Source organism: Dermacentor andersoni, chromosome 9, assembly GCF_023375885.2.
Source record: "Dermacentor andersoni chromosome 9, qqDerAnde1_hic_scaffold, whole genome shotgun sequence".
Classification (NCBI taxonomy): Eukaryota; Metazoa; Arthropoda; class Arachnida; order Ixodida; family Ixodidae; genus Dermacentor; species Dermacentor andersoni.
Genome location: NC_092822.1, coordinates 7,102,662 through 7,125,072, shown reverse-complemented (window position 1 = coordinate 7,125,072; position 22,411 = coordinate 7,102,662). Strand labels below are relative to the sequence as shown.

The 22,411-nt window shown below is 43.9% G+C and overlaps 1 protein-coding gene across 2 annotated transcripts in view; it reads right to left on the bottom strand.

Annotated features, from left to right (window-relative positions):
• The window catches only part of AcCoAS (acetyl coenzyme A synthase), a 96,627-nt gene that overhangs the window by 24,883 nt on the left and 49,333 nt on the right, over window positions 1-22,411 (bottom strand). For both annotated transcript variants that reach the window (XM_055068456.2, XM_050174647.3), the window contains exons 2-7: window positions 19,105-19,196; window positions 16,846-16,949; window positions 11,526-11,598; window positions 9,540-9,615; window positions 8,363-8,575; window positions 2,485-2,677 (exon numbers count right to left, since the gene is read on the bottom strand). In XM_055068456.2, coding sequence (XP_054924431.1) covers window positions 2,485-2,677; window positions 8,363-8,575; window positions 9,540-9,615; window positions 11,526-11,598; window positions 16,846-16,949; window positions 19,105-19,196 — 751 coding nt within the window. The remainder of the gene's footprint in view (window positions 1-2,484; window positions 2,678-8,362; window positions 8,576-9,539; window positions 9,616-11,525; window positions 11,599-16,845; window positions 16,950-19,104; window positions 19,197-22,411) is intronic.

Genomic DNA, 22,411 nt, shown 5'->3' with positions numbered 1-22,411 from the left:
CAGTTAAACGCGGGAGGGTCCAACCCCCATGTGCTCTGGTACGTGGTGTCGCAACACACCAACGCCTGCTGCGGCGACAGACGCTCCTGCGGGGACAATTTAATTTTAAAACTTTCGTTAACTTAATATTCTCAATGTGCCATGTGGGAGGTCCAGGAAAATGAGTATGCTGCACTTCCTTGTCACGGGTGTGTGCCCCAATGTGTGCACGCTACGTATCTCATCCTGCTGTGTGGCCATTCTGCCACACACCGTCTGCTGTACACACCACGCACTGTTCTTGATAGCACATGTGATGTGACACCTGCAAGTATGCATCACTAGCATGAACTGAAAAAACATCCACTAGATGTCCTATAGACCTCTGCATGCCTAAAGTGATTATCTATTAGAGGCCCAGCTGCGATATCCTTAAAACGTTGCAGCAATGTGATGTGGATGGGACTTGAGTTATCCATGGTACGTATTAGTAATTTTGGATAAATCTAGATATCTATAGGATGCGTGCAATGTCTAAAGCACCATGTTTTAGGGACATCTATGGAACATAAATGGTTACCTGGGTAAAGGTCACCATGATGAATACAAAAACATGCACCACCCATATAGAGAACTGATGTCAACTAGTACTGCCTTATTAAGCTCGCAGAATTAAAAATGTCTGGCAAAGTCAACAATGACATAGTACTTGTAATACAGTTGAACCTCGTAATAACGAAATCAGTGGGGAACGCAGAAAAGTTCGTTTTCACGAGAATTTAGTCGTTATGAAAAGAGACAGCCCAGGTAAGTAATGCATCGCAGAACAATATTTTACCGTGAAGATTCTGTTAGCCTACTTTGCAGGCTTTGCTCGAGGATGTAGAACTGCATTGCTGACAGTAAAGGTGCGCCGCATGCTTCGACCAGCAGTGGTAGTACTGTCGTAGTGCAATATTGTCGGTCAATTGCTTTCGGAGATGCGATCACTTTTGTAAGATTTTGCATAACTCGGCAACAGACGCAGAGCAGCAGCGCATGCAGCAGCATTTTTCCAGTGCGCGCTGTTACCAGTAGGCACCGACGTGTCCGGTGCCGTGCGCAAATGTGATCGTATTTCGTGTGCCCGAAGGCAAACGATCAAGATAACGGCTCTTTCGTGCAAATCTACGTCTGGCGCCGAATCCGTACACGATGCCTGTCGGGTGGCACCAAAACCGGCGTTCTTGAAGCAAGGGATGCGTATTCCCAGACGGTTGCTCAATCATGGCCCGATGCTTGACACTCCATATGCTGTGACCGCCATCTCAAGCGCCATGAACAATTCCATGTTGGTAGGATGTGGATTTCCTTGTTTTTTCTGCATCTTTCTCATGGAGGCGCACATTATGCAGTGTCCTGCCGTGATCGGCGATTGTTGTTCAAAACTCGCGTTCAGTTTGTGTTCAGTTTCATCTCACGCGATTGGCCTAAGCCTCACCGAGGCGTCAGCCGCAGGCAGAGTTGGCCACGGAGAGTGCAAACTGAATGTGCGTTTCTAACAACAATCTACAGCCTCGTCAAGTAGATGTGCAAGAACCGTCGTCACATGTCGGTAGCAACATGCATGCCGCTAGGGACCTTAGTGCCACTTTAAACGAGCGATCAACAAACACGATGGCGGCCATGACATGTTTCCAGCGCACTGATCGATTCCAACACTTGGTTGTTTTTGTGAACAAAAATGGTGGCACCCACACTGTCATGCGACGCAATTTTAGTGCAAAACGATCACATTTGAGCACATTTTGGAGCCTGCTAGCCTTACGTGAGTAGGTAATATGCAGAGTTACGTTCCGGCAAATTTTGTTGATGCAGGATTGCAGTACAGCGACATCTTGCTGCCGAGAGGTACGAAATGCATTGAATCCTATGGGCGTTCACTGGGGATACGAAAATGCTTCGTTGTCGCTAGAATATTGTTGTTGCGAGTTTAGACTGTATTCATTTTCGTTTGCCTAAAGCGATTGCTAGAGAACACAAGCCTGATATGTTGCACCATTTTGAGCCAGATAATAAATGTAAGGAAGGCCATTCAAAGGAAGGAACATTTTTTTCCTATGAATAATATTCAAGTGGCCGCGCTACGGAGACATGGCAGATTGGCAATGAGGTTTCTTTTTGCACAATTCATGTGAATGTGCTCGGAAGATGTTCAAGTATATGCATTTATGCCCATTTCATTGAGAAAGTTGAACCTTTCAGCTAAAAGAAGTGTGTAGAGTAACAGATTGACACAACAATACCATGAGAAAATACATGTTTCATATTTCGGTACTTATGTATTCTGCCTAACTGTGGGTTCACAGTTGTATTCTGCCTAACTGTGGTGGGTTCAAACTGAAGCAGTGTGTGAGCACATCAGGTGAGCTGGAGCTTTTATGGAACAGCTGCACACACATGTCTAAAGCCTGAAAGGCCCATAACTGCCATTGCAGTAATGGGACTTGAAGGATGCGCAATTACCATGACGCTGGTGGCACCATTGGCAAGGACTCCGTACACAACATACGAGTGGCCTGTGATCCAGCCGATGTCAGCCGTGCAGAAGTAGACATCGCCTGGGTGGTAGTCAAAGACGTACTTGAAGGTGGTGGCGGTGAACAGCATGTAACCGGCCAATGTATGCAGTATTCCCTTAGGTTTTCCTGTGGATCCACTGGAACGCCACACACAATCACAGTCTTGAATGTACTCCATCTATTTTTTACATCTCAAAGTACACTTTGGTACAGTACTCTACTAAAAGAGTTCAAAGGGTTTGGTTAGAGCAACAGCACACCAAGGTTGAGCAGTGGGCTAGTTGGTGCTGCATAATTAATGTTTTTCCAAGTACATTAAAGAAGGACGACTGCTGTGTGTCCTCTTCTGTCATCCTTGTCTAATGTGCTGGGAGAAACAGAGTATATGGTAGGCAAGGGATGGTAAACGCAGTCGAAAGCTGCAGAGGATTGGATATTGGATGTAATCAGCACCCTTAGGATGCATTCAGTTGATGCAGCAGGACAGGTGTGGTACCTGCAAGAGGTCTTTGTCCTGCTGCGGGGCTGAAGAAGTTCATGAACAGGTTCTGACATCTACTTGATGAGTACAAACCCCCAACCCTCTTATTTCCTTTTAATTGCCTTAATGAGTGTGCAAACTCAGTAAGCATATGTGTGGGTATGTACACTGCAGGCAATTCTGTAGTTTACGGTGACAATCTTCAGTTTTGCTAGCCGAGATATGCTGTGATACGAGATGAGCATCCAAATGGTGTTGACTGCAAGTGGCTGTCACATGCTCTGGATAAGACTGACATCAGATTTATAAAGTTTGTACAGTAGTTTTCATTACCTACCTGTCCCATAAATATACAGATATCATATTGCCACCTGCAGTAGTGGGCACAGTGCAACAGAAGAGGCATGCAAGGACATGAAAAAAGAAGTGCGCATGCTACTCTGCCCGCTCTATAGCCAGGTCCCACCGCCGTGTTTTTCAGGAGCCAGCTGCCCTCGTTAAACGTCACCAGTCCTGTTTCAAGACACGTGACAAAGTGGTGGAGGCGCTGGGAATTTCTCAATCATTCCACAGACCCCTTCTGGGAGTGGAAACACCAGCTATTGCGACTCGGGGTCGAAGACGAAAGACCGACTCTTGAAGCCGACGAGGAGGAGACAAAAAGCTTTATACGAGAGTGCCCGTTGCCTCGATGTAGGCGCGCAGTGTGGCACAACACAGCCCAGTACAACCAAACCCCTGTCCATCGGGCCAGCTGCAGGGTCCGGGGAATGCCTCCACAAGAAAACACAGTGATTCAAAACACCTCAACTGGTATGGATAGTGTGATGACAAACAGGCACACACTTCAGAACCTATGGGTTCCAAAGTCATTCCACGGCGACGTGTTTGAAGACATCGAAGGCTGGATAGCTGACTGAGTATGTGGCTGAGTACAATGAATGGGATGATGCAACTAAACTTAGAAATGTCTATTTTTGCCTGGAGGACGGCACGCACACGTGGTTTCAAAGCTGTGAGGAGCAACTGACGTCGTGGCCCGAGTTCTGCCGTCAACTACTAGACATCTACACCAGTGCTGATCGCTGCGAATGACCAGAATGAGCGATCCAGACCCGCGTCCAGCTTCCCAACGGAAGTGTCATCACGTTCGTCGAAGACATGATGCGCCTCTTCACACAAGCAGACCCAGGAATGACCAAGGACAAGAAGTTGGGTCATCTGATGTGAATAGTGAAGGAGCAGCTCTTCGCTGGTCTTGTGCACAGCCCTCCAAAGACTGTCGCCGAATTTTTATGCAAGGCTGTAAGTATGGAGAAGATACTTCAGCAACGATCAAATCTCTACGAGCGGCAGGTCAATGGTCATAAAGCTTCTGCATCTTTTGCACCCAACGGTGCAGACCAGTTCTCGGAGGTTGTCATTGTTGCTTCCGGTGGCCATGAAAATATTGGTAGTGAATTGTTGCTTCCGGTGGCCATGAAAATATTGGTAGTGAATAATTCACTACGAATATTTTCATGGCCACCGTAGCAACAATGACAACCTCCGAGAACTGGTCTGCACCGTTGGGTGCAAAAGATGCAGAAGCTTTATGGAGAGTCACAAGCTAGAGTGAGCTCCACTGCGAGTGTTGTAAAAGATGAAATGCACCAAGTAACCCAGTCCACCTTTCCTCTTAGTAACATCGTGCCTGCACCGACTGAACACCGCCGCGCAACCTACACAGAAGCCCTGAGACTCCCTGCTTCACCACCCACGCTGTTTGTTCATGCTGCTCATTCGGTTGCACTTTCACCAGCCCAACTGGTACACTACATATTGCAGAACGACGCACGCCTCCAGTGTTTCCCCCTGCAGCTCCTCCTGTTGTGCTTCAGCAGGAGCAGCCAGTGCATTACACCGATGATCGACGCATGACCCCTCGGAAATTGGATGTCTGGCGCACACTGGACCACCGTCCTCTGTGCTTCCACTGCGGTGAAGCAAATCATTTGTACCGCCAGTGCCCATACTGATGTCTCGGGTTGCGGGGCTTTTCTGCTTGCTCGCCAGCACCCCGACTCAGCCAACGACCTCAGGATATTGAACATTATCTCGCTCAACAGTGCATGCCACCACCTACCGGGTGATAGTCACGCTCGCCGTCACCAAGGTGATCTTCACCACCACCCCAGTGATATTCAAGCGCATGATCACCAAGTCCTTGTTGGAAAACTAACTACAGCGATCTTGGGGGCAAGGCCGCTGGCAGTCGATGCACTGAATACCTTCGATCGACACGAACAAGGACAGGCGCCGATACGACTGTAGCTGTACGGAATGACTGGCTTTCGCTCGACATACTGGTGGTGATCAACGGTTACGCAGTTAGTGCTTTAGTGGATACCGGGGCGGACTATTCTATCTCAAGCGGGAAGATGGCGGCGCTTCTGAAGACAGTAATTACACCTTGGCATGGATCGGAGATTTGGATGGCTGGTGGTGACGTCGTTATTCCACTGGGAACCTGCACACCTAGAGTTTGGATTCAAGAATCGACATTTCTGATGAGCTGCCTTGTCCTATGCGAATGCTCCCATGACATCATTCTCGGGTTTGACTTTCTGCAAGAATACGGCGCTGTTATGGACCTACGGAGAGGTGTAGTCACCTTCTCAGCTGACTGAGCAATCGACGGGTATGATGACAAGTGATGCGATGACGCCCTTCGTGTTTCCTCTGGAAGCGTTACGCTTCCTTTACGAGCCAGTGTCCTAGTCGAAATGATGTGCGGTGGAATGCGCGAAGGCAAAATGGCCGCAGAAAGTAACTTACCGCATCTACTCATTAAATGTCACCAGTCCTCTTTCAAGACATGTGACAATATCGTCGTATAAACATGTCAAAGTGAACTGCTAAATGTTGAGATGCTTCACAATTTACTGTGCATTGTTATGTCGATGTGTGGAACATGTTCAGATGCATGATCTTTAACATCAGATCATCATGTCTGAACAGAAAGCAAACATGGTTGAAAACATTAGTATGTGTATAAGAAGTAGCAGTTTCACCAGAAAGGCGAAGCATCAATTGTGATAGCAAATTAGTAGACAGCTATACGAAGTAAGGATAGTAGCTTTATCACCAATAAACACTAGTAAACATTCACTTACTAACTAAACTAACAAGCATGGTGTCACGCATGCATAGGCAAACATAAACACATCTCACTATAAGAGCACGGACATTCGCTATCAAAACACTGGCATGAGGAAGAGCGGCAGCAGCAGCGAACAAATTGACCTTCATGTTGCCTCGCGCGGCAACGCGAACTAAGCGGTGAGAACACAGCGCACACGAAGCTATGAGCCATCAGCGCACCTAGACTCTGTCCTAATCGCAGATCATTCTCAAGATAGGGCCTGTGCAGCCATGCCATACCCAGCAGCCACCGCAGTAGAATGCCCCAACTCCCCTCCTCTCCCCCTCAGTGCCTTGCGCGCAATGGAAGATGGCATGCTTCCTCCCCGCTTTCAACCCTTGCGCACACAAAATTGAGCTGCCATAGTCGGCTCAGCCTTGCACGCTTTCACTCGCACACACAGCATAAGGCGCACAGCGACGATGTTATTGCTATTGGACTTTATATGGAACACCACGGCAATGCCAACGGAGACGGCAGAAATGTGTATGGAATATCCATATAATTGTCATCAAAATAAAGATGACCCATGAGGACACTTTTGCTCCAAAATTTCATGACCAACTCCCTCAATTCGCCTACTTTGCATAACTGTATGGTGTTTCGTCCACATTTAGAAGTGGTAGAGGGTTAAACCATAGGACGCATTAACTGTGCAATTTCAGAAAAAAGTGCCATTCAGTGCAGAGCTACAATGCAACCAAATGTAGTGATAGGGAATCTTAATGTTATCTGCTGACAAACAAGGAAGAGAAGCTTAAAGCGACACTAAAGGCAAATGTTAAGTCAAGCCAAAGTGAGAGATCAGTACTCGAGAACATCTAAGGTGTCAATATTGACACGTGTAGTTATTTATCTTTTTCGGGCAACCGCTTTTCACCATCTAACAAATGTTATCGCTCCGCGCGGGACGTGCCAACATGTATTGGAAGTTTCTTAAATGTTATCGATGGTTTTACCTGCTGTCTGTTGTCACCGAAACTTGTGTAATCCGATTGCATGTGCGACGTGAATTGTGTAGAACTTTCTGGAAGGGCACCAGCGATTACTTTGGAAGCTTCAATGACTCATATATAAAAGCTGATGGGCTTATCAGCAGATCAGATTTTCGCCGATCGCTGACTGTGTTCGCTGCTATTGTTGTTCTTTGAATGTAGCCTGTTTTGAGGGCACAGGTTCGCCCAATAAAACACTAGTTTTGTCATTTGCAGTTTTGCTGCTTTCTTCATCATCACTACTACGTGACAATATTATCACGTACAGAGTTTTAGTAATCGAGAAATTGAGATAAATGCAGGACACAATTAGAGAGTCCCCTGGGACATTCAAGTACTAGCCCGAGGACGAATGCACTTCTCATTATAGTTCTGTCACTAGCACTCAACCATTCATAATAAAAAGATCACTTTATTGCATTATAAGGCGAAAGAAAATGTTAATTGTCCAGAAATATTTGATATTAAGAAAAAACTTGTTGACGTTACCCACGACAATGACGCAGGTGGGCGCAAGGTTTTGCTTTCCCCACTCTGCGTCGCCAACACTTTCGCATTTCAATAGTTTCATTATCGCATAGTGCTGCGCTGGTTTTTCTGGCTCGTGAAACTCGCACAAACTGCAAGTAGCAGAGAATGCCACGTCCATGTGATGTCGCAAGATTCCTGAACAGTTCACGTTACTTGACCAAGTGCAGCTGCAGTAGTGAATTCAACGCTCTGTCTTGGCTCAGTTTCTCTATGGCCGTGTATTTGCATTTTGCATGAAAAAACCAAAAACAAAAACGTAGTTCCATCCGTTGGGCGCCGTTTTACTCGCCAATGGCAGTAAAGGGCGGTGATGGCATACGCAACGTCACCACTCCCTGCTCGTGAGAGGGCGATTTTAATTGCGCAAAAGTATGCGGAACCTGCAGCCGTGATTTTCTCATAAACTAAGTCTTTTCTTGGCATGAAACTAGTACTGCAAGGTTTCTGGAATGGCATTTTAACAGTCCATGTTGACTTTGTATATGCCTTTAGTCTCCCTTTAAGACAATGGCCTCAGCAATCAATTTCTTTTAACAAGCACTGATGTCATGGTATGGTAAACAGGGAATGATGTAACTTTGTCAAAAATGTAGCTGACAACTTCATGCTAAGGCAAAAGCAGGCAGCCGACCTTGTGTACAGCAGAAACAAAGGAGCCTCTGCGTCGAGCCACTCGGGGGTGCAGGTTGTGGGCTGGTTTGTCATGAGCTCGTGCCACCAGGAGTCCTGCTCAGCATTCCAGGCCACCTGCAGCCCAGAGAAGGGCCGCTTGCCAATGTCCTTGCGTTGCACTTTCTCAGACGTCAGATGTCGCACCACAATGGTCTGCTTCACTTCGTGACCTCTGAGCAAAGTGGGGAAAACCATATTTGTTTTAACTGCACATGTAATCTGCACTTCCTTCCTGGCTAAGACACTTAGCGAGAAGCAAAAAGTGTTGAGAAAAGGGCAGATAGAACAAAAGCTGTGTGACCCCCCAGCACGCTGACAACAGCTGCAGCTGAACTGGCTCGAACAATTCTTCTCTGATCTCAACTTGACTGCATTTACTTGAGTTCAACAGGGGAAGTTGACTGACTGGGAGGGTGCCAAAAGGGCACATGGCTGGTCAAAGCCTGATGCAAGTAGTTTTAATGTCAGCCATGGGGTGTCACATGAGAAACAAAAGAGGGACACCAACATCCTTTTCTTGATTTACATGTCTTGCATTCAGTGGACAGTACTAACATTGTTGTCTTATTCTTGCAACTGGCATAATATTCTAAATAGAGCTTTGCTGTGTGCTTTTATGCAGCATGTTTAAAGCAGCAAAATGATGCAAGCTGTACGGCATGTCGTCTAAACCATCACTTTGTGCACACGCAGCACACATGCCATGCATACATCTTGTATGCAGAATGGCATGATCAATAAAGCATTAGACCCAAGTGAGCCTTCAAGTTAAAAGCCTGTAACTATTATCCCAACAGAACTCCCACATATTTAGTAACGTTGCCACACATTACAATATTATAGTGTCCTGGTTGCGTTTTTACCCTCTGGTTCATGTATCCAGTAGCCTTGAAAGGGAAAACTGCCATCCACACGGTGTTGCACGAAGCTACAAAGGAAACCCACAGAGATTTCTTCCGTACCGATTTCCTTTGTAGCTACGTACTACAGTTGGCTGGATGACAATTTTCTCTTTCATTACCCTTTTTCCATGTTGTCGGCTTCCATAGAACTGATTGGCCACTAGTGCTTCTCTTCAACTGCTGCACTGCATGAACACAAATTAACAGAAAAACCTATGCACTTAGAACTCTTACTGTTCCTTGGCCTTGCGGACAGCATGATCCACTATCTCCTTGAGGTTAACGAGCTTTGGCCCACGCCAGACACCATCTAGAAGGCAAAATGAGAATGTGATATGCTGTTTTCATCACAAATGTGTGCATACAGGAAAAAAGTAGCAGTTTCGCCCGAGAGGATAAACATCGATTACGATGGCAAATTAGTAGACAGTTATAGGAAGTAAGGATCTTAGTTTTATCGGCCGTATAAACTTTGAAACATTCACTTACTAACTGAATCAACAAGCATGGTGTCAGCGTGCACAAGCGAACATGAACACATCATGCTTGGTGAGCGCGGACACTCGCTGCCAAAACGCTGGTGTGAGCAAGTGCAGCAGCAGTGAAGTGACCTTCGTGCGGTCTATCACTCCAACGCAAGAGCGGCGAGAACACAGCACACACAAAGGTATGAGCCAATTGCAGATCCCTTTCAAAATACGGCATGCGGGGCTGGGAAAAAATACGCACTTGCTGGCGGAGTTGAGCCACCTCCCCTCCCTCTAGCGCTGCCTCCCCGCTTTCCTCTATATATGGCGCGCTAGGTTGAGCTGCGATCAGCAGTTCCCCTTGCGCCCAGTTGCGAAATGTGCAGTTGCTGCCGGAGCACAATGCCAATGCTACAGCAGACAACGTGCGCATTAGTTCCAGTGAGTGTAGATAGTTTTCTTTTGTTCCAATAGGCAAAGTTTGGATGCCGTACACGTCACTCTGCTTTATGGAATACAAAAAAACAGCAACTTTAATATACCTTGCAGTGGTGTAGCCAGGAATTGATTTAGTGGGGGGGGGGCACACACTTGACCAAGGACGGAGCAGCTGGGCAGGCGAGTATTGTTGCATGTCGCTTACGCCATGTATTCAGATTTGCAGAAAGTCTGGATGTAAGGGTAAGGAGGAGAAGGGGCCACTTGTCCGATGTGCACTCCCCCCTCCTACTCCCCCAATCTTCCTAGCTCGTCCCTGATACCTTGCATTTCGCACAATTATATAACACTTTGCACTCGCCAAGTGAGACTTTACATGTTTGTTGTGCACATTATTTCTGATGGGAAAAATGCTTTATGTGCCATAACGCACATCGACAGCAACTAAACTTGCTCTGACAGGTGGCCTTCATTTTGCTGCAGCAGGAGCTCCCGGGAACTCATTCAATTGTTTCTTCCTATTAGCTCACTGGATAATATAATGAACAAAGCATTATTGCATGAACATATCAGGCAAATATCAAAAGCAATCCAATTGAAACTGGAAGGAGTGATGACAAAACTGCACAGAAAATGCTCCCACGCACATGGTGTTGTTCCTATCATGCGTGGTGTCCGCTGCAGTGGACATTTTAGAGAATGTGTTCTGAAGAAAGAACTTGACTTCACTTACATTTACAACTCTTGCTTCCAAAGGCATCTTCTATCCCATGTAGACAATTATATGTGCTAAACCACTACGTCGCAATAGTAAAATAGTAAACGTGTGGGGACGCACGTGACTTGCCCGCCAGCACCACTCGACACTATCTTTGAAGGCGAGTTGGGGAAAAACAGTGGTCGGTGGCACCTTCTACTGTGGCTATATAAACTTCTGTTTTCCACTGAAGTTGACACTATGCACAAGAGCTTCTCAGAAGCACTAAACTTGCTCTAAAATTTGTCAAAATTTATTCGTTGCAGTGGACACTATCCAATAAAGGGTTAACACTAGGATAAGAAGAACCCACTGCCACATCACTAGAGACCCCTGAAAATGCACTTCAAACAACTGTTGCTGTAAGAAGAAGATGGCATATCTGCACTTCCCCAAGCAAGCTTTCTTGTCACTTGATATAAATCACTAGCTATAACACAGAAGGCTGATGCCATGCCCTCCCCACAGGGCCAACATGTGTCTAACACGGGTATAGATTACCGAGACATTAAGGGACATCATTTGCTACTGCTAGAAGCAAATGACACAGTTACTAACCCGCTGTGATGACAACTTTGCACTTTGCATCCTTGAGCCTCTCGCCCAGGGAGTCTGATGAGAAACCTGCAAACTATAAGTGCAAGGTGTGAGTGCTCACAACATTGTCAATGCAGCACATCATTGCATCAACAATCATATAAAGCAAATGTAATGGAAATTACACTTTGATTCACAACTTTAACAGTGCAGTCAAAAGCACTTCTTTTATAGAATGTGGCCACTACACAGTCAAAACTCCAGGGTTAGCCTTCCATGATCACTTGGAACAGAAAAACACAGAGGCGAGGCACTCCCACAAGTTGCTTTTGCATTGTACTCTTTCACTTTCAATACTACAATCTGGCTATCACAGTTGTCATCATTGCCATGGATCATCATCGGTGGCAGCAGCAACAGCTTTATCATGACCACTGGTAAAGTTACATCCTGCATCTATTACTAGTGCTGCCACCTCTGCCTTGTCACAAATGTTTTCATCACTGCACATAGGTGACAGCCTGAGCCATCTGAAAATAGTACAGGAACAAAACAATAAATGGTGCGAGCTGCAGGGCAGAGCAAAGTAGAAGCAAACATGGTACTACACCCACTATCACGAATTTTTCATGGCTGGTTTTACCCACACGCACCTACTTATTTATCCTCCAAGTTATATATGCTGCAGAGTAAATGTCTATGATCAGCTTGCTATAGCTTCTATATGCACTTTTACTTTGTTTGCTCACTTGCTTGCTTTTGCACCCATGTACTGTGCTCACAGAAATGAATACATGTAGCTAAAATATGGTGCCATGTTCTTGTCCCCAGTTTCCTACAACATCTACTGTTTCAAAATTTTTTTAATGGCTCCAATTACATGTCTGCACCTGTGATCTATGCCTCCCCTCTTTTTCTTCCATATTTCCAAAGAGTTCTAATATACATGTATTCCCATTAGAAACAGGTGAATAGTTTCACTTATTACATCACCCAAAATTGAGCCTGTTCTTGCCAGAAAGATTCTTTACCTGCCTCTTGTGCTTTCTTGCTCTATCAATGATAAACTGACATTTACTCTCGCCTTGCTGAGTCTCTTTGCAATGCAGCCAAGTGTTGAGGTTCGCTGGACTAGCAGAGTCATTCACTGAGCAAAATATCTTTGGGAACATCCTAAAGCTATCACCATCTTTGCTTCAGTGTCAGATGGTGGTGTAATCAACGATAGCTACCAGCATTTTTATTTTCTCTCAACGTTAATCCCTTCAGTGATTTTATTATTGTGAACAAAAGTGACCTTATTTTGCTTTTTTTTTATTTTATGGCTCATTTTCAAACTTCACTCCATCGAAAGCCCTTCTAAAGTTTTAACCAATTTGCTTCATGTTTTAGGCCTGAGAACCTCATTTTTACCTCTTCACTATGCAATATACATATAGTACTTGTCATTGTCACAAATGGTACCTTTAGAAATGCTGAGAAAAAGCTCAGTAAGGTGCAATTCCAAAACGTAGCCTTTGAGCGCTGCCACAGTGCTGCCACCCATGTCGTAGAAAACAAAGGCCTCAATAAGCGCACTCATCCAGTGCTGACATAACGGCTGCCTTCTATGATGAATAACAGGAAGGCCGACTCAACATGTCTGAAAAAGGATCGACATTTGGGCAAGTCGGTACTGGTTGAATATCTTGAAGGGCCAGTGCAAGACAACTAAGACATAAAGCAGGAAAGACACAGGACAGTGCTGAACTCGCAAGTAACTTTATTAGGAAGCATATACATGCTTAATACCATCTATACTCAGGTGCTCTCCCATCGATGGTGTCGTCATCATTGCACAGGCAAACAGCAAAACCCTGTAACCTGATGTTATACATGATGTGAATCAATGCTGTATAATGTTATACTGTGATATGAATCAGACTACGAGGGAGATTACTAAGGCCTACCATATCAGGATAAAAGGAATGCGTTGTGTAAGCATGCTTTCATTAACGTTGCATGAGAGTGAATTTGCATTTTTAAACCGCTTCATAGTATAGCATTAGATTACAGGATTTTGCTATTTGCCTGTGCACTGATGACATACTCGATGGGAGAGCATGTAGGTATAAGTGGTAGTACTTATGCACGTGCTTTCTGATAGAGTTAGCTGCGAGTTCAGCGTTGCCCTGTGCTTAGCCTGCTTTCTGTCTTAGTCATCTTGCGCTGCCCCTTCAAGAAGTCTGAAAAGGTTTCGACATTTATGAAGCAAAACAAAAAGGGCAGATAACTGCACACTTCGAACACTGGCACTGCATCGGTCCATGTGGTAGAAGTAAAACTATGTGAACATGCAGAGTTCATTCGAATCACGCTGAAAAAACTAGATTGACATTGTGTTAGTTTGTGACCTTGAAACAGTTTGAGACTTTGAAACGGTTTGCAGCTGCTTCTTCAGCACCTTGTAAATTGTCAGCAGTGTGTAACCTTCACAACAAGAAGCACCAGAAATGTTAGAAATGTCATACTCATCACTGGACCAATTACACCGAATGCACTTCAGATGTTGGGTATCAGATACCCTTAAATTGTGGACACGTTTATATAGGACAAACTGGCCATTGCTTCAATGACATTCTAAGGTGAAAACATTCTAAGGTGGTGTAATGTAAACATGCTATCTATTAATGCAACTAAGACTAAATTTGTTGTATTCTCTTCACATCAGCGAAACTTAGCTTCCATTCCACCTATCAGTCTTGGTCCCCACTGCCTTCATCCCAGTTCATGTTCATCTTTCCTTGGCGTTCTACTTGACTGTAATCTGAAATATCACAATCATATTGCTCACATAAAAAAGAAAATAGCTTATAGTATACGCATCTTAATCAAAGCACGCCCTTACTTCACACGTACCACATTGCTCTCACTTTCCCACTCTTTCGTCCACTCTCACATTACTTATGGTATCATATGTTGGGGAAACACCTATAATACTCATATTACATCTTTACAAACAATTCAGAACCGAGCCATCAGAATAATTACCTATAGTTCATGCTTTTCTAATGCCACTTCCTTACTACACGAGAATAACATCCTTACTATTTCTGGGCTCACTAAATACAACCTATGTATTTTTTTCTACAGATTTCTACATAATGAGCTACCGTCGATCACATTTTCATCATCTAACCTGACAACTAATAGTACCACCAGATTCGCGTTGAATAACAATTTTCTTTTACCACGAATCCGTACTAACTACGGTAAACAAACCGTGGAATTCACTTCCATATCAATATGGAACACTCTTCCTCTCATTATGAAAAATACAAGATCTTTACACCAATTCAAAAGGGAACTCAAAATGCATTTATTAATGACAAACTAATGATAAAATTTACTGTAACCGTTTTTTTTTGTCCGTTCTTTTTTTCTTTTCTTTTTCTTTCTTGTTTATTTTTGTTCTTGTAAATAAACTACTGGTATTTTCTTCACATGCAACTCTTTATGTTACCGTAAGATAAGCTAAACCTTGTTATTATTTGTAATGAATTCTGTATTTTGCTCTGTTAACGTTCATTTCCTGTTGCTTATATAATACCTTATTATATGCTACTGTTGTTTGAGATGTCAATCATCATAACTATTCCTGTACAGGAGGTCCCGATACAGTCTTTGACTATGGGACCTCCTCCTGCATACTAAATACTTCTAATATGACCAAAATTCTAACAATAAATTCTGATTCTGATTCTGATAGGGCTAGACAGCACAATAATGACATTAGAAAAGGATACGGCAGTCGCTTGGGCGAGCACTGCAAAAAGTATGCATGCACACCCATGTTTGGCGACAACTTTCTTGAGGAAAGAAAACACAAAAACAGAACGCGAAATAGTTCAAGCATATTTTATAAAGAACGCAGGCGACAAGTGCAAAAAGAAGCGACATTTCTTTCGAGATATCTAGGCACATGAACTGATTGACCATACAATCGTGTGTATAATCTGATTCATTTACAATCTTTTGTGTGTATAATGATGAGTACATGATGTACCTGATGCGCAGAGCATAACTAGATTAGCATTTGTAATAAATGCCAGTTGGAAGTAGCACCAGTCCTGTCGTAGGTGTTCCTTCGTCTTCATTATTACCGCGTTTTTATGAAAACTGTCAAGAAGAACCAACTCGCTCAAACCAAGGTATCGCTAAAACATACGGGTATTACAGAAAGAGAGCTCTGAAGTTGAAGAATGCTTCAAGTATTGAACCTGGGATTAAGGCCTTTCCAGAGCAGTCGCTATACCACAGAGCTAATGGTGAGGCTAGCAAATGGAAATGCAAGGCCAAATTAACCGATAACTGTGAAGCTTTCTTTCTGTGAAACATGTATGGGATCCCCTGGTAGCTTCATGACATTCCCAAGTGGATGAACATTTTTACATTCTATACATCAATTTTAACACCAAGTAACACTGATTTAACACCAAAATCGCACTCCAACATCCTTATCTGGTGTGTCCTATCGTGGTTATGTTTTACTCAGTTGTACTCGGTTACTCAGTGTGTTTAAATTGCACAAAATTACAAGTTATCTAAGTGTAAGTCATTTTGAGGTAACTGTTGTGGGGACGGTCGACTTTCACGCGCCCCCATGATATTGCTTTCCTAGCAACGTCGTGTGATGCCCCAAGAGCCCCACATTAGGCGACAGATGTGGGGTTTCAAATGTGCTCTTGGGACAAAGGAATGACAACACAGTAGTGCAAACAATCATAAGGGCAGTTATTGCACCTTTTATACACCAATACACCAATCTAACCAGCCGAATTATTACGTACAGAACATGCCGATCAGCACCAACGAATTGAGGAAGTTCGACTCACTGCGACAGAATAGCAAGCGATTATTCCGTGAACATGAACAGTGTCGTGTTCGAACGATAGAGTTCATCCATCCCAGTGCCCCACACTGAAGCACTTCTAGGTATGGTCCTGCGAAGCATGTTGGCACACGCTCGAAATGTTCGCGCAGCCTGCCGACCCCAAGCCAAAGAGAAACAGGCTACTCCCTTTTGCGCCCAAGTAACTCCACAATTAGGCGGCATTAGCAGTGCAACACTCACGCCCTCTCTCGTACCAATCTGCAACTACACTAACCGCCACCAGCGCCCACTACGCGGGCAAGCTGGATTACAGGAGATGCGAGATCCATGTGGGGAAAACAGCATCAGGGGATGTGTGAGAGTCGAGCGTCCCCACACTGTATAACCAAAATAAGTTTCTAATACATGTTTTCTGCGAGACATGGACACGATGCCAGCTTCGAGTACAGGCAAAGTAACTGTACGTACCACGACAGAATGAATGACTCCGATTCGGGCACATGCCAGCATGGCAACAACCAACTCTGGGGTCATGGGCATGTACAGGGCGACTGTGTCTTCTTTCTTGAGGCCTGCACAGCATGATATATGCATATGAAATGTCACAGGCCTGCGACAAGTCACTCGCACCTTCAACAGCGACAGCAAGCTTCATGCTGAAAAGGCAGCTGCACGACTGCCTGCCATGCTCCTAGCAGGGCAACCAAAACATACAACCAGAATTTGCAAGCTAGAGAAAAAAATGGGATCTGTGTAAATAAACATGATCCTGTAAGGAAAATGAAAAACTTAGCAATATCTTTGAAGAATTATAAGAAAAATACAGTACCCTGCCAACATGATTTCTCGGATAAGTCCAATAGATTGTGGGGGCATATAATCTTGCTTCCAGATAGATCCAGCATACTTCTATTGAGGCAAAGATTTCTAGCATCCAGTTATATTTTCTTTAAAGATAGCCTACTACATAGAATTAAACTGCCAAGAACAAGTAAACAAGCGGATGTGTAAACTAAAGATTTCTAGTACATTTTTTTAATTAGCTCTGGAAGAATTATAGAGAAATATATATTTGCGGAACAATCGCAGGTTCTTTTGGATAACTTTAGCAGTGTGTTCAATGGGGCTGGTTGGTTCATATTTAGAATAAAAACAGGACGAGCGCAACACAGGACGAGATCATCCTGTGTTGCGCTGTTCCTGTTTTTACTCGAAAGTTTAACGATGAAATGGAATGCTGTTGTACACCTAAATGTAAAAGGAAAACTACAAATGTATTCCTCAGAAAAAAGGCTTTGCATTTGAAGAAAAATTCATTTTAGTCCAGGGATCGAACTTTATTGGAAGCACCACCTTTCTATAGGACAGTTGTGCGACCAACTTAGCTAATAAGGCCAGCAGGTGGCAGGGTGAGCACAAAATAATTGACAACATGAAGCAAAGGAGCAACAAACCACATCCTTATCAGTGTTGCACTTTTTTAATATGCATGACAAGTTTCCTTTTAACTACAGGAAGCTTTGATGTGTTGGCAATAGTCTGGGGGTTTAACCGCACCAGCTTCAGGCATTTCCACAGGCACTGTGCTTTAGAACCATTTTACCACTGTGACTCAGAAACAAGCATTGTGGCACATGGTGGTACAAATAAATTAAAGAGCCGAGTGGTTGATGACCCCATACTGCTAAAAAGTGCAACACATGCCAGACAGCTGCTCATGGAGAGGGTTGGAATGTCACACGTGCCTTACAACAGCCTGAAAATGGTCACAGAATCAAAAGCAGTGCTAGTGGACTGGGTATTCCAAAGGCACCACAAAACTTATTTTACATCTACAAGGTTTCATCATTCTTCTCCTCCATTCTCATCTTGTCGTGTGCGACTTCCCTCGTTCTTGTGCTCAGTCACACTACTGTATATATGTCATAAGCCTAGTCCATACTAACTAGCCCAATATTCTGTCTTGCCTAGAAACCTCCCTTTTAACAGCCCTTGTCTCTCCTAATGACAATCTGCCAAGAGAAGTTTTATTCTCACATGTGCATTATTGTCGACAGGACGGGTTCACATATAGCATGGGTTCACATATCGGTGTTGAAGGCGTAGTGCATAAAGAACAATGGGCAAAACTGTACTGTACTCAATGACATGCATGCATTTCTACGGTACCAAATCTTGCTTAAATAAGATAAGTATAAAGAAAATAGCTGGCTTATCTGCCCGGCAGGTTTTGCACAGGTGTCATTTCACACTGTATCACTCAGCACTATGTTTGAATGCAGAACATTAATGTGTGTTAATGCATAGTTGATCAGGCACTGTCAAGATGGCTAGATACTTCTGATTTACTCTAAATGCAACATGCCAGTACTGTGATTGAAAGTGGCAATAAACAAATTCGCCACGAAATGCCACCCCTGTGCAAAGTCAGAGAGGGGGTGAGCCAGCAGTCTAGCCAAAAGTGCCTTTCGTGCAAGTTTCTCTTAACTATATATGCAGCACTTGGCATTTTGGGCCCACACTGCTGCTGGAGAGCCCTCCTTGCTACCACGCATGTGCTCACGGTGCCCCCTCTCAGTGCACTGTCGGCGCAAAGTTAGCCGGTATGAACTTACAACCACCTGCGGAATACAGAGACACAGTTCGCTATAACGAAAATATCGTCTGTCAAAGGGAGTTTGCACGAATGCAGATGTGTGCCATGCCATGGCTGCGAAATGCCCTCACCTCGGCTCTTGAGCACATTGGCGAACCGGCATACATCATCCAGCAGCTGCTGGTAGGTGATAGTACTGCAGTCTTCCGGGTCATTGCCTTCCCTGTGCACACAAACACGTTATGCTGCTTTGTAAATTGGGGCTTGTTTCAATATTGCATTGAAACCATAGCATTGGTAGTATGTCATGAATTTCAAATCATTTTCCCATACACACTGAACATTTTAACACCTTTATACAGGTAGGTGTATAAAGGGAGCATGGTTGTCCCATGACTAACACCCTCATGTGTAAGGTGTTTAAAAAAAATTTAATTGTGGGTTTTTATGTGCCAGAACCACAATTTGATTATGAGGCAAGCCTCCAGAATACCTTGGACCACCAGAGGTTCTTTAACGTGCACCCAAATCTAAGTACACAGGTGCTTTTGCATTTTGCCCCCATCAAAATGCAGCCACCATGGCAGGGATTCACATTTAAGAGGTAAAATCCATAAAGTTAATATACAAGCTCTATGGTAAAATCGAATAATTTGTGTGGACTGTTAAAGTTTTTTTGTTCACCAACTTTTTGGGGAAAGTAAAAATGATGATAGCTGTGACAAACGACACGAAAAGTGCAATAAATAAAGTTTCACAACTATTGCTGTGAAATTCACATGTCAGATACACCTTTTCTTATTGCACATGTAGCTTGAGCTCGTTATTGTGTGCAATAAATTTTTTTATAGCCCTGACGGTAAGGACGTTAGCCACGGAACAACCCAACACCTTTGAAGGTCTAAAATATTTTAGAGTGCTTGTTGGTCGTTTTGGCACAGGAAAAGTTGTAGTTGAGTATTTCGTTACTTGATCGTGATACTGTCAAAATCAATGCCGCCAAGGCAAGCTTGTGTGGAAGCATCAGGGCGTCCCTTTCTCCCACTGAAAGTGGCCACTTTGAAGCTTAATTTCAAGCTTAACATTCTTCACTCGTGTCCATTTAGAACACTAGGTGTAAAACACTATACTATGTATATATAGCATCAGCACTGCATCACAAAACCATGGGTATAGGGCATAGGTTCAAAGAATATTTGTGCGAACTTATTGATTTTATTCCATGTTAGAATTTTGTTTGCTCGTCTATAAAGAGTTATTGTCATTGTTAATGCGACATTTTAGATATTCACTCAGCTGTCATTTCTAATGAAACCCGAAACGACAAGGCTGCTACAATGCACTGACGCTTTACTGTATGGCAGAAAAACGAGTGCAAAGCATGGAAATCAAAGCATATGGGCTGCATGGAAGGAATGCCAGTCTGCCACCGGGTATAGCGCATGCACTTACTTTAGCTGGCAATTAGGATGAGCGAATTCATCTTTCATTGTTTCTTTTTCCCCTAAGTTGTAAAACCGAGTTCGGAACATAAAAAAAAAGGCAATGCAAAAAACATATAGAACAGAAGAAAGAAAACAAATTACCGATTCGGTAGTAAGAGGAGCTAGGAGAAAGTTGGCAGAATCCAGGTGTTTGGTACATACATTGAACAATAGGAAAAAATGTGCTGTGCAGGGACGATAAACATGTACACTATGTACCAAAAAAATAAACGCACACTATTTTGCACAAAGCATTTTGTCCCTGCAGTGAACTTCAGATGGATGAAGGGGTGAATTAAAAGAAAGCCGTGCATTCTGAATGCCCCATAAAGAAGTTCATAAGTGTAAAATCGTGTGTTTAAGAAAAAGTTTAAAACTTAGAAGCACAAATGTAGCCTTTAGGAATTTTTGTTTGGACATTTTATACTGCTGCAGTGACCAGATAAATAAAGCGGGTGGGGACATAGATATAACCTATGGCAAAGAAGCGCTCCAACGTGAGGCGTTTGCTACAAACCATCATTATCATCATCATCTCAAGCTATATGGCCTTTGGATTTCAACTAGTGCATTAATTTCAACCCAACCTGCTCTGCAGTAGAATCCACTGAAAAATCGAACGATAACATTTTTGGCACGAACGCAAGCGTGGAATTAAGTTGTAATTCCTGTTATGCAACACCTATTAATTCTACCATGAACCCTACCCGGCTTTAATAACATCAAGGAATCCACGTCAAAGACGAAGTATTGTACCACCTGACAAATATGTGGCCAACCTGCTTATGGTTAAAGAAAATACATACTAAACAGTTCGCATTCTCATAAAAATGTAGAGTGAAACAGTTTCAGCCGTGTCTGTCAGAGTTCCTTTCTTTTGTGTGTGTTCTTTGGCGCTGCTGTTATGCCTGCAATAAGTGACCAACTCGCCCAAGAACTCGTTTTACTGACAGTTTCAGTCATGTACGAAAAATAAACGGGCAAACCTTCACGGGGAACGAACACAAAGATCTTTGAACGGTAGAGACTTGGGCATGCCGGTGGTTCATGCTAAATTAAGAAAAGCGCGAGATACAGGTACAGACGAAGAAAGACACACAGCGCTGACTTCCAACAACTTAGCAACTATCAACTTAATAATGATCTACGTAACACTTGTCAGCACTCAAACTTTGAAGCGCTCACGTGCGTTGAAAGGGTGAAAAATAAGAACAGGTATGACAGGAAAGAAAAAGATATTTTGAACGCGTGGGCAGTTGGCACAAATAATAAACCGCTTTGTCGTTTGACCTTGGTCTGCATCGGAAGCAAGACAGAAACCGATCGAAACGTTTCAGGGCCCCGCACACTAAAGCACGACGCTTCGGCATGATGGAGCTTCCAGCGTCCGAAAAAAGTTCAAAATGGCAATGAAAGAGGCTATGTTGGTGGGTGGTAAAACATTATTCCTGCCATATGTACTTGCCATTACATGCCAAGCGACTTCCGCTACCACCGACAAGCGGGCATCACAGCACAATTACTTTGTTAGCGGTGAAGCGCACTTCGACATCTGTCGCCGCGTATGGATCGCGCGCTAATTTCGTCGCCTGCATGCCATAGATTGCTGCAAATTCTTTTACAGCGTCCGACAGTCGAGCTTGTAGCGTGCGTCTACAAGACCGACGCGTATACAAGTAGAAATGGGAAAAAAATTAACGCCGCGAGCGCACTTTAGCTCCGAGCAGCGGCAGCTGCCATATATATGCTACGAACTTAGCGGCGTAACCTGCCTCTGTGGTTGGGACACAGGTGCAGAGTTACACTACACAGGTGACAGGAAGCGCTGCAGTCATAACATTTTTTTTTTCTTTATATCAAAGCTGCTGTTCTTTCCGAGCGTTAACATGTGGTCCCAACTCGTCATATTCAACCAACGTCCACACACAGGGTGCACATTGAGTAAACGGTAACC